Source organism: Erpetoichthys calabaricus, chromosome 14 (assembly GCF_900747795.2).
Source record: "Erpetoichthys calabaricus chromosome 14, fErpCal1.3, whole genome shotgun sequence".
NCBI lineage: Eukaryota > Metazoa > Chordata > Cladistia > Polypteriformes > Polypteridae > Erpetoichthys > Erpetoichthys calabaricus.
This window is the reverse complement of record NC_041407.2, coordinates 16,923,834-16,936,231: the sequence shown is the minus strand read 5'-3', so window position 1 is coordinate 16,936,231 and position 12,398 is coordinate 16,923,834. Positions and strand designations below refer to the sequence as shown.

The 12,398-nt window shown below is 38.0% G+C and overlaps 1 protein-coding gene across 11 annotated transcripts in view; it reads left to right on the top strand.

Annotated features, from left to right (window-relative positions):
* The window catches only part of exoc7 (exocyst complex component 7), a 58,114-nt gene that overhangs the window by 36,084 nt on the left and 9,632 nt on the right, over positions 1-12,398 (top strand). For 6 of the 11 annotated variants that reach the window (XM_028818379.2, XM_051918962.1, XM_051918961.1 and 3 more), the window contains 6 exons: positions 1,587-1,649; positions 1,755-1,821; positions 2,889-2,927; positions 6,217-6,282; positions 6,968-7,088; positions 10,826-10,921. In XM_028818379.2, the coding sequence (XP_028674212.1) occupies positions 1,587-1,649; positions 1,755-1,821; positions 2,889-2,927; positions 6,217-6,282; positions 6,968-7,088; positions 10,826-10,921 (452 nt within the window). The remainder of the gene's footprint in view (positions 1-1,586; positions 1,650-1,754; positions 1,822-2,888; positions 2,928-6,216; positions 6,283-6,967; positions 7,089-10,825; positions 10,922-12,398) is intronic. The other 5 variants (XM_028818378.2, XM_028818377.2, XM_028818375.2 and 2 more) reach the window with 1 other exon arrangement.

Genomic DNA, 12,398 nt, shown 5'->3' with positions numbered 1-12,398 from the left:
ACTCTTTTCAGTAGCTGCCCCTGCAGACTAATGTCTGAATCCTGATCATCATGAAAGCCTCACCTCCTATATTCTGTCCTCTTCTTCCTATTTATCTTTAATCCTCCATCTTTCAAAGCCCTTCTCCATTCTTACAACTTCCTCTCCACTTCATCTTTTCTGATGCTACACAACACAATGTCCTCATACCTGCATTTTCTAACTTGATTATAACTTTTCATGTCTTTCTCAATAAATAAAATGCCTTGTCTATCTCTGCTGATCTTAGTTTTTGCCTGCCATTGCCAGAGAATTTATTTCAAGTGAATGTGGTTTTGCAGACATCCCAGAACAATGGCTGGAGCTGTCAGCATGTTCTACATGAATTGAATGAGTAGTTTTGCATCAACACGTTCTCCTCCTACACAACCATTTACAAACCCTTAGATGAACCAAGATGCTCTTTGTTATGGCTGGCAGTGTGATAGAGTAGTTGAGTCACATCAGCTCAATAAAGGAACATTTTTATAGATCAGAGGAAAAATGATAATGTCCTTTAATGCTCAGTTTGTTTTTATGATTTATAAAGCATAAAAGGCGTGCATCTTTCTGAAATATGTTGTCCATGCCGAATTGGGTGTTTTACTTTTTTTTTTTTTTTTTTTTTTACTTACCCCGGCAGTGACATTCATGTCTCTGGTGACTCTTCCTATGAAGTCAGTAGACGGATTGGGAGAGCATTGGGGGCTCATGAGGTCGCTGGAAAGAGTTGTGTGGTGCTCCTGATGTCTCTGCTAAAGGACGAAGGTCCAAGTCTTTAGAGTCCCGGTGCTTTATGTCTTGCTATATGGTTGCGAGACATGGACGCTATTCAGTGACCTGAGATGAAGACTGGACTCCTTTGGTACTGTGTCTCTCCAGAAACTCCTTGGTTACTGCTGGTTTGACTTTGTGTTGCTCTTGGAGTCCCGAATGAGGCACATTACCTGCATTGTGAGGGAGAGTCAGTTACGGCACTACAGCCATGTGGCACGTTTCCCCGAGGGTGATCCAGCTCGTACACTCCTCATTGTTGGGGACCCGAGTGGCCATACCAGGCCAAGGGGTTGCCTACGTAACACCCGGATGGCGGGACTGGACCGCGTGTCTACCTTGGGGGGGTTGCCAACCGGGATTCCGAGTTGTTTCGTCATGTAGTGGGTGTGGCAACGCATTGTACCAGTACATGCTCCCCAACTTGATTTGACTTAACTTATATTGGGAGTCATTATGCCAGAAGGTGACTTGATGGCCAGGTGAGCTTGCACATCTTTGCCATCTCTGGTCATATTAAAGCCATGGATCTAAATTTAAGTTGCTTCAGGGCCTGTGGAAGGTTTCTGACATGCCAGCACCGAGTTGAGCTTAAATGAAGGTGTGAATATGGTCATCAGTTTTGTGTCTTGTTGGGTGTACCAATCTCTTGTTCTGCTTTGTTGTTCTATAATTCATCTTTCCTGCTTATTTAATTGTATTAATGTTTAGAAAACCCTTGGCATTTTCACTATTTTTAAATTGTGCCTTCAAGCTAGAAATATAACAATGCTGTTTATTTACTGTTTAAACAGAATGATCCTGATAAAGAATATAACATGCCTAAAGATGGGACTGTCCACGAACTCACAAGTAATGTAAGCATTTGCTCATTCTTAGAGATAACTGTTTTTCAAAGTACACTTTTTGGACTTTCACATGTTAGTGCGGCTCTTGACCTTTTGTCCCCTGTTCGATTTCAGGCTATACTGTTTCTCCAGCAGCTTTTAGACTTCCAAGAAACAGCAGGTGCGATGTTGGCATCTCAAGGTACGTGTTGTTGTGTATGCAGACATGATTGTACTGCTTGAATTGTCAATTTTGCCTTTGTAATTGACACAAGAGTGTTTTATGTTTATTTCTCCTGCTCAGCAATCGGCCCTCTGTGCTTGTTTTAATGCTGTTACACATAGCTTTAATTGATGCTTTTAATTGATGTTTTAATTTTGCATTTGCTTCTCAAACACCATTTGTCTTCATTAACAACTTAACCTGAAGACAGAAGCTGCCCGCTTGAATTGGATCATTTGCTGGTATTTCCTATACACCAAACCTTTCAACGGCACATCCTGCTTTACTGCATCCTGTTTCCCTTTTTTAAAATTAAATTTAGATTTGAGTAATATTTTTGATTTTTTTTTAAAAAAAGGACTTTTTGTATATAGCATTCCTTCAGTAAAGTTTTTGAAATATAAGTGATAGAGATCATTTCAATTTGAAGTTCAATAAATCGGTTTGTATGGCAATGAAGAAATCCTGCATTCTCTGTGGTTTATTTAGTGTGGATCATTTTGCTTCATCAACAATTTCCTTCATACTCGGCTTTCACTTTTTTCTTTCTCTCTCTTCCATAAATCTTTGCAACTTCCTGCCTCCCGTCATCCTTCTTGCCTGTGTATTTAACCCTTTGAATAATGGATTTGGGAAGAAGAAACAATGCTCATTTTTAGCAGGTGATACTTATACCAGATTCTGGAGTATCTGTTTAGTAATTACAGAAATTTAAAAAAAAAAAGAGAGAAGTGTAGGACTAAATATTTAACATTGTCCAGTTATGTGAATAAAGTGGGTACAGAAAACTGAGGGTTTGAATAGTTCTCTGCATCTTAACTGAGAAGATTGCTTGTTTTTAAAAGATGTCTTTTTGTTTGTTGGTCTTCCCCAGCATTGTCAAAGGGTTAAAGCTGCTATATGTTGCTCTCTGTCTTACCCCGCCAGGTGACTGTACTGGCTCTGCTTAAAATGAACTAATGTAATTTTCTAACTTTTTGCACTTTGCTTCCTTTTCTTCTTCCCTTTTTTTCTGCTTTTCTCTCCCCTATGCCTATGCCTTAAAGTTCTTGGGGACACTTACAATATTCCCTTAGACCCCCGAGGTAAGCACAGAACCTATGCGCCTTCTGCATCATTGTGTGACCAAATATAAGAGTCTTGTCTTTCTACACAGCACCTTAGCACACACACCTCTTATAAGCCTGACATTGTCAGATAATCCTTGGGTGGTTTGGGGGGGGGGGGGGGTTGAGAATTATTGTGTTTTATACATTACATGCACATAAAAGTTAATGTCAAAATGAAGGCATTTGAATTTTCAGTTTCAAAGCAAGTAGTGTCTGTAGAAACCAAATGTTATAAAAAAAAGCCTGTGTAGTTATTAATAACCAGCTGGCCCCCGCAGCTCTGCCCACACAGTAGAGAAACAGGACAAACTGTAAAAATGAATAAAAAAAAATGTAAATGAAAATCAAATTCTGGCCAAGCAGAAGATAGGTACGCTCCAACATCAAACGTTGCCACTGTGTCTGATCGTGTTCCGCTCTGACATGAGAACGTCCCCCACTTGGGGAGAAAAGCACGTGGCCGTGATATCTCTGGCAATCGGCAGCTACCCTCTAATAAAACACACGTAGCTCTGATCTCTCTCTCAAAAATGTCAAACGTTACTCCTTAATAATCTGGAAATGATAATGTTTGTTGAACAGACAGGTATCGCTAGTTTAGCTGAGGCAAGGTACGGTCCAATGTCTGTCTGTCCATCTGTATGGCCGTCTGTTTTTTACGAGAGAACTATTTAACGGATTTAGAGCAGGGTTTTTTTTTCTATAATTTCTTTGAACATTCTGGTTGATTTTGTGACTTTTCTCATCGCGCCAAGTATCATAGTTCGATTGCGGTACTGATTTTTATTTGCGCAAATCTGCGAGAGACGCAGGGGGACGGGGCCCTCCTCACTCACGCACTCTGGCACATCTTTCATCTGTTAAGTAGTTCTCTTGTTTGCTAGCTAAACGGATTTAGATTGGGCTTTTGTCTATAATTTACTTGAACATTCCGGTTGATTTTGTGACTTCTTTCATCGCGCTAAGAATCATAGTTCGCTTGCAGGAGCGATATATTCGCACTAATCCAAGACAATGGCTGCGGGGCAAGGGGAGGAGGAAGCGTGATGTCAAGAGTGGGGAGCCGGGCAGGGCCCTCCTCACTGTCCTGTTTCACTACTACACGGGCAGAGCTACAGGGGACAGCTAGTATATATAGAGATAGATAGACAGAAAGATAGATATAGATGTGTGGTTTCTACTTACACTTAGAATTTGATGTAAAGTTGTGCTATTCTAGCAAGTGAAGGGAACAAACACAACAGATCAGAACTTAGAAAACTGAAGTGGCAGCAGTGTTTTGCTGATATTTCTTCTTAACACGAGTGTCCTCTTTTGTTAGTCAATTTAAAGTATGCAGCCGTGTCTTACAGCTTGATAATCCTAACTTATAATTAATTATAATTAATACTAGAAAATAATTCTAAACGTGCACAAATAGTGTGAGAAACATTTTGTATGCACATTTTCCTGACACTTGCAAATAAAAGTAGGGAAAAAAAACATTTCAAGTTGCAATGTTGTCTTTGTCCAAATGGAAGTACAGGTTGGGTGATGAAACCTCATCCATTCCTCTGGAAGGAAATAAATCATTTTCTGAGTGATAATATCATCGCTGCTTTTGAATACATACCATTTTAAGGCTTTTGTTAAAATTACACTATGTTTGCAAGTTAGGCAATACTTCTGTATGTATACTAATCAGTTTAATATTCCTTAAATCTCATTTTTATAAATTTATGGTGAGTAAATGTGTTTCTTTCAGGCAAAACAAGAAGGTGCTGTTCAGTTCTCTTTTCATAGGCACGGCAAACAAAATAATAAGAAAAATACATTTACACTATTAAGATGACAACAAACAAAATAAGAAAAATACATTTACACAATTAAGATGACAACAAAATAATAAGAAAAATACATTTACACTATTAAGATGACGACAAACAAGATAATAAGAAAAATACATTTACACTATTTTTTTTGTTCTTAATTTCACCTTATACAATTTCTCATATTAGGAATTTGTTAGTTTTCGCATACCCTTTGGGGTCAGACCGCAGGGTCAGCCATTGTACAGCACCCTGGAGCAATTAATTACAGGTTAATGGTCTTGTTCAAGGGCCCAGCAGAGTAGGCTCTCTTTTGGCAGTGACGGGGATTCGAACCAGCAACCTTCGGGATACCAGCGCAGATCCTTAGCCTCAGAGCCACCACTCCGCCCCAATATTCAACTCATATTGCTCTATAACTTCTTTTAAAACATACACATTTTATTTTATATGGCTAGTCTATTTTTACCTGCGGTGGGTTGGCACCCTGCCCAGGATTGTTTCCTGCCTTGTGCCCTGTGTTGGCTGGGATTGGCTCCAGCAGACCCCCGTGACCCTGTGTTCGGATTCAGCGGGTTGGAAAATGGATGGATGGATCTAGGCTGAGTGACTTGTTTTTCTCGTCATACACATTTCATTGTATGTTGACCCTGTGTTAACCTATATATGACAAATAAACCTAAACCAATGATGACAACGAACAAAATAATAATACGAAAAATGCATTTACACAATTAAGATTATTTAGATAATAACCAAGGGTTAAGATTAGACTAAAAGTGGTATTTAGTTGCACTAGAAACGTTAGTAGTTAAGATTAGCTGTTATACATCTCCATTCATTTTAACATTTACAACTGTAAAATACGGCTCGGTGTTTATTTACCGTGCAAGTTTGTGTAGTTTAAGTCTTTTTTGTTTTCTCTAAGGCAACTCATTTTAAATATAACTATTAATAATGCACACAGGTTGCTGTGAGAGGTGTATTATTTGAATAGCTCAGTTTAAAATGAGGGGTTTTTTTTATTCATTGGAGTGAGATATTCTGTGGTGCTGTATTCAGGCAAATTGTAGGAAACAGAGTTGATGTTCTCTGACCTCTCATGGAAGTTGAGTAGTTTCCAAGAATGCACTGCATTTCACTTGCACCTTTTGTTTTCTGTATTTATTATAGGACAGGCATAGTCTAGTGCCAGTGAATCCCATATCATGAAAACATTTCAGGTGCTACTGCATACATTTTCACATAATTAAAAGTGCTACTGTTCAATGTTTGAAAAATATTTCTGGCTACCAAACTTCTAACAGATGTTTTTGATGATTCCTTGAAACCACTCAGTAGCTCATGTAAAATCTTCTTTGTGCCTGTCTGAAACAAAATGTGCTTCTTCGTGTTTGTCCAGTTAAAAAGAGAATGGCTCCCTTGACTTAATGTTTTTTTTTTTATCTCCCTTTCAGAGACAAGTTCTTCTGCAAACAGCTACAGCTCAGAGTTTAGCCGCAAGCTTCTCAGCACTTACATCTGTGAGTTTTACTTTTGTAAAGTAAAGTCAGTTTTGTTTTGTATTGTTTGGCTAGCATTTGCAGGTAATGAAAATGAATTTCAGGACTCTGTGGACTCTATAAAGTACATGGGAAACAAGTGTCCTGAATTTTGTGTGGTGTGCAGGGGAGAATAATGCTTTTCACTTCCTGTCTTCCAAGTGTAAGCAGGCTTTGTTTTCTTTGCTGTAATATTAATCACTTCGTGTACCATTTTCTTCTTGCAAACATGACGTTTATCTATAATCACTTCCTGTCTCCTGTTGACCTGTATCTGGGAAAATCTGAATTTGTTTTTCAGTATTTAGTGCTGATATGTTCAGTAAATGCTAGCTGTGCGAAGCCCCTCTATTTCTAGAAAGCTAATACACTTTAGTCTGTGGCAACTTTATTTCCTACTTTATTATGTAAAACAAGCAGCAGTGCACCCTTTGATCGTTCACAGAAAGAAGCAAGCTGTCTCAGACTACAAGGAGTTAATTAGGATTACTTTTGGATTGTAGTGAAAATAGTCTCCATTTTAAATTGTGCTCAGGACATTCCCAGATACTTGGAAACATGTTACGTTTTACTTGACTCAATATAAAATGCTATGTTGTGTGGCCCAAGTCTAACTGAGGGTTTCACTATCAATAGCTAATCCATGTCTGTTTTTGTCCTTTTTCAGGTAAAGTACTTGGTAACCTGCAGCTTAACCTGCTCAGCAAATCCAAAGTCTACGAGGACACTGCACTAAGTGCAATCTTCCTGCACAATAACTACAATTATATTCTAAAATCCTTGCAGAAGTAAGTTATGTTAATAGAATTGAATGATGGAAAATCATTTCTTAGATTTGGTAGTGTGTTGTAGAGTAATAAAAGTGAGATATTTTAGTTAGCAAAGTCATCTGTACAAATCTCTCTATTATAAAAGAAAATCTTGAGACGAGACGAGACTTTTTCCAAGAGATTTTTTTTTCAAGTCCCGTGAGACAAGACTATTGCCAAAAGACGTTTTCAAGTCCCACCCTCCTCTCAACCATTTACGGTTCACGGCTCACACCCGCGGTCCTCTCACCACTCATTCATATGAATGCTTTTGTCAGACACAGTTCCTGTGCTCTCAGCTCTTATAAAGATAAAAGAAATAAATAAAAGAATATAATAATATTAACGAATATGGGGAAAAATACGTATAGTATTGTGATTGGGGTCGCCAGCGATTTGCCATCTCAAAAGCAGCAGTGCAAGGACGGTCACATCAGTTCCTGTTCGGGCCGCCCTGACTCCACCTCTTCCAATGTTCCACCATATTTTAAGAGCAGTATATAACCTGTTAGTCAGTTCAGTTGTAAACTCTGCATCTGTAAAGATATGTCTCTCTATTCTATAAAAAAATCCTGCAGTGAGACAAGACTTTTTAAAGAGATTTTTTCCAAGTCCCGTCAGACTTTGGCCATGAGATTTTTTTCAAGTCCCGCCCTCCTCTCAACCATTTTCAACCACGCACACGGTCCTCTCACCTCTCATTCGTGCGAATGTTTTTGTCAGACACATTTTCTGCTCTATCAGCTCTTATAAATTTTAACGTTTTCCTCACTGTAAGTTCCCAATTAAAGAAGACTTATTATGTCCAAATCTTAATATAGAAGTTCATCCCGAAGGGTTATCAACAGAAGAAATGAGTACACAGGCAATCCTAGCACCGAGAAACGATGAAGTCAAACGAATTAACTCGATAACTGTCGATCGGTTACACGGCAAATTGGTTATATGCGTATCAGTAGACTACGCTGAAACAGTTGGTGGTGATGGTGCGGAAGATTAAAACATCAACTTAAATATCCCGAAGAATATCTGCAACCGTTAATACTGTCCGGTTTTCCACCAGCCGAATTACTGTTGAAAGAAGGATGTATCATAATGTTATTACATAATTTATGTATGAGTGATGGGCTATGCAATAGGACAAGATTAGTTGTATTCAAAATTGGCCAAACAATTCTAACATGTAAAATTTTAACAGACGACAAGAAAGGTAATGTAGTACATCTTCCGCGGAAAACAGACACCAAAGGAGATCTTGATATGCCATTTACAGTTTCCCGTTAGAATAGCTTTTCCTATGACAATTAACAAATCACAGGGACAAACATTTGAAAAAGTTGGGTTTATTTATCAGAGAGAAAGAAACAATATTCACTCACGGGCAGTTAGTTATACTTTGCGTTGTCACAATGAAAGTCCAAACACGGAATCAAAATACAATGCAATATTGATGAAAATTTAATTCCATGTATTGTTTTTACTGAAGTTTTACAATAAAAGTGTAAGTTTTAAAAAGTATTTGCGTTTTAATTTCAAAGCCAAACAGAACGAAAACGTAAAACGCAATGAATACCTCTAAAGCAACATGAAACATAATTTTCTTTCAATTTATTACGTTTTACTATTTTTTTACTATGGTTAATTACTCGCTATAATGTAAAATAGTTAGGCCTATTATGCATATGTAACAATTCCCATGAAAATAACAGTCTGTTTAAATTGTACATCTTTCCCATACGCGAAGTGGCTAGCGCGTAGTGCCCGTACAGGGGTTGGAGAGCGAAGCGAGCAGGGTTCAGAGCCCCCTAGTGTTTTAAATACTTTTCTTAACGTTGAGTAAAGACAATAATTTGCAAGGAGATTTATTGGGATAAATCTATTATTGCTATGAGCAATATATGCATTATATGCCTTACCTTAACCTGTCTTGTCTCCATTTGTTTTGTTTAATTTCTTTCTGTCTTGTTATTAAATGCAACTGAGAAGGCAAATTTCATGTTTTCTTGTGTAAACATGACCAAATAAAGCAACCTTGAGCATGTGACTGCAATAAATACAGATTGGAACGAGATATCTAAATATCATTTGAAATCTAATTGCATCTGCAAACATGTAATTGATTTGAATGCTAAGAAATCGGCATTCAAAAACCAGAAGAATTAGAAGAACATAAAATGCCAAGTCCTGAGTTTTTAGCACTGTTTGTCTCCTTAAATAGATTTCTAATTGTCAAGGATGTTTTGTCTAATGTCAGTTTTCTTCCAGAAGTGATAGGGAAAACACGAGAAGGAAAACCCCACACCCCCGTAGACGTATTTGTCATGTCAAGCATGTTGACTTTCTTTAAGTATGGGTTGGGTAAGCCAGTTAACCAAGGCCATAATTGCCATAACTATTGGCTTTCATTTTGCGAGAGGATATCAAATATCAGACTTTACCTTTAAGAGGCCTTAATTTTTAGAAACTACTAATAATAGTGATTTACATTATTGTAGTTTAGGTTTTTAATGTGCAAAACTACGCCAGTTTTTAAATGTTCAAGTATTCAAATACATGGTATTGTTTTTCTTTTTAATAATAAATCGCCGAACATGGGATTTGCAGTCTGTCGTAATCCAGATCAAGGTCATGAAATCGGAAGCAAGTCAGCAGCAGCATCGAGTTCACAGTATCAACCAACCAAGAACAGGGCACCAGTCAAAATCTGTAACATAAAATATTTTATTTTGCATGGAGAGCAGGAGGTCTTTGGGAGGATTTGTCAGTCAGGCGCTTGACTGTATAATCCGGATGTCTCATTGGGAAGCCAATAAAAAATTAAAGAAGCATTCGATAAATATAAATAGATTGAAATTGGGGTCAGTAGCTTAGACGAGGATAAGCATTTTGAGTATAAAGTGTCCTGTTTATTTACTGCTTTTGTGTAAAGCCCTGGAACATATGTCATGTTTGGATTTGGAAGGCCCAGAAACACATTGTGGAATTTCCCATCGTGTTTGGCTGTGTCATTAAACGTATTAAAATAGCAAAAGTGTGCAAAACAGGACAGGCTGGGATTTATGGGCAAATTTTTGTGTCACTGAAGTGCATATAAAGGACGAAGAGTGTCAAGAATTATCTAGCAGAGTGAGAGAGTTTGCATGTTGGAACTGGTATTACATTAAACAGAACAGCTACAAAAAAGACTTGTGTTCATGAGCTGCATTTAATGTTGATCTTTTAGTTGAACAAAACGTGTTATCACCATTACCACTTGAAGTCCAGAGACATGTATAAATAGTGTAAACTGCACATCAAATCGTATAGTTTGTGCTATATTTAAACTTTGTGCTTTTTTGTTATGTAAGTTGATAATTGTTTAATGTTAGTTTTGCTCTTTTCCCACATGGTCTTTTTATCGTCACCAATCTATAGCTTGTAATAATAATTTGAATAAATGCATGTAGCAGGCAGACCTGCATATTATAATATCACTAGCTCTGATAGAGGTTCTTGGGTATAAAAAAAAGAAAAGAAAAGCAAATTTACTCAGGTAGCCGCAGTAATATGTATTGAATAGACCAAATGGAATCAGTGTCAGATTTAATCAGAGTCTTTGTTCGCTTACAGTGAGAAATTCTGTTTGTTTCCCGCTGTTTAATTCTTACAGGGCATAAAGGTACATAATGTTGCTTTTGCTCCCATTTCATGTGTGTTGTCTTCTGTCTGCTTTCCAGATCTGAACTTATTCAGCTTGTGTCTGTGACACAGAAGAAAGCAGAGTCTTCCTACAGGGAGTTAATTGAGCAGCAGATTCAAACTTACCAGCGCAGGTGAGCAGATGTATGCTCTTAAATGAATGTACATGTAAACTCTGAGAAATGTGCCATTTTCTTTTACCTAATTTGAATTTTACCTGTTATGCTACAAATCTGTAAACAGACTTGTGCTAAGTGAACATCGATGATATCTGAAACACAGATTTGTTGACTACAGTACTTGAACATTGAGCAGACCCACTAGAAGGGATTTTCCAAATATGGTCTTCAGAAGTGGAGTTAAGAATTAAGTGCACTCACTGAGCCAGCAGTAGGCTTAGACAAGCATGTTCTGACATCAGTGAGGTGCACAAAGTGGCACAACAGGAGAAATAAAAGAAATGTCTATTTTGAAACAGCAGTGTCCTTTTGGAAAGTAACATCCATCCACTATCCAACCCGCTATATCCTAACTACAGGGTCACGGGGGGTCTGCTGGAGCCAATTCCAGCCAACACAGGGAGTAAGGCAAGAAACAAACCCTGGGCAGGGTGCCAGCCCACCGCAGAGCACATGTACACACACACACCAAGAACACACTAGGGACAATTTAGAATCGCCAATGCACCTAACCTGCATGTCTTCAGAATGTGGGAGGAAACTGGAGCACCCGAAGGAAACACATGCAGACACAGGGAGGACCCAGGAAGCGAACCCAGGTCTCCTAACTGCGAGGCAGCAGCACTACCACTGCACCACCGTGCCTCCCTGGAAAGTAACATTTTAATATAAATTAAAAAAAAAAAATCCAAAGACACACCTGAAAGAAAAAAATACATGTAGGATTGGGGTGCAGTCATCAAATCAAAAACAAGTTTTGAAAATTGTGTGTTTGGTTGATTTAAGGTGCTTCTGACTCAGAGCTGTCAGAGATGGGCCTCTGCCTTATGTCAGTTACCTCTAGCATGAGCTGCGGTTTCACCTCTGACTCAACAGGAAAGGCAGTGAAAGGTCAACTGGGTTTTATGTGGTGATTGTTGTTCAGTCAATTATTAGAATAAAATCAAGCAAATCCATCCAGTCCATTCCTTTAAGATATCTCACCCACTTCCATTTGTTTTACAGATATTTCTTATTGTACCTAGCATTCTTCCAGACATATAGACTATTAAAAGTGATGGATAAGGCATAAAGACAGAAGGATCCCAAACTAAACAGACATCATCTTAATTCTTATACTTGTTGTTTTGCCATTTTTGTTAGAAAACCTTTTTTTTTTTTTTTTTTAGACTATTGGTACTGATGAAACTCTTTTTCTATATTTATTCAAATACAGTCATATGAAAAAGTTTGGGAACCCCTCTCAGCCTGCTTAATAATTGACTCTCCTTTCAACAAAAAAGATAACAGTGGTCTGTCTTTCATTTCCTAGGAACATCTGAGCACTGGGGTGTTTTCCAAACAAAGATTTTTAGTGAAGCAGTATTTAGTTGTATGAAATTAAATCAAATGTGAAAAACTGGCTGTGCACAAATGTGGGTCCCCTTGTAAT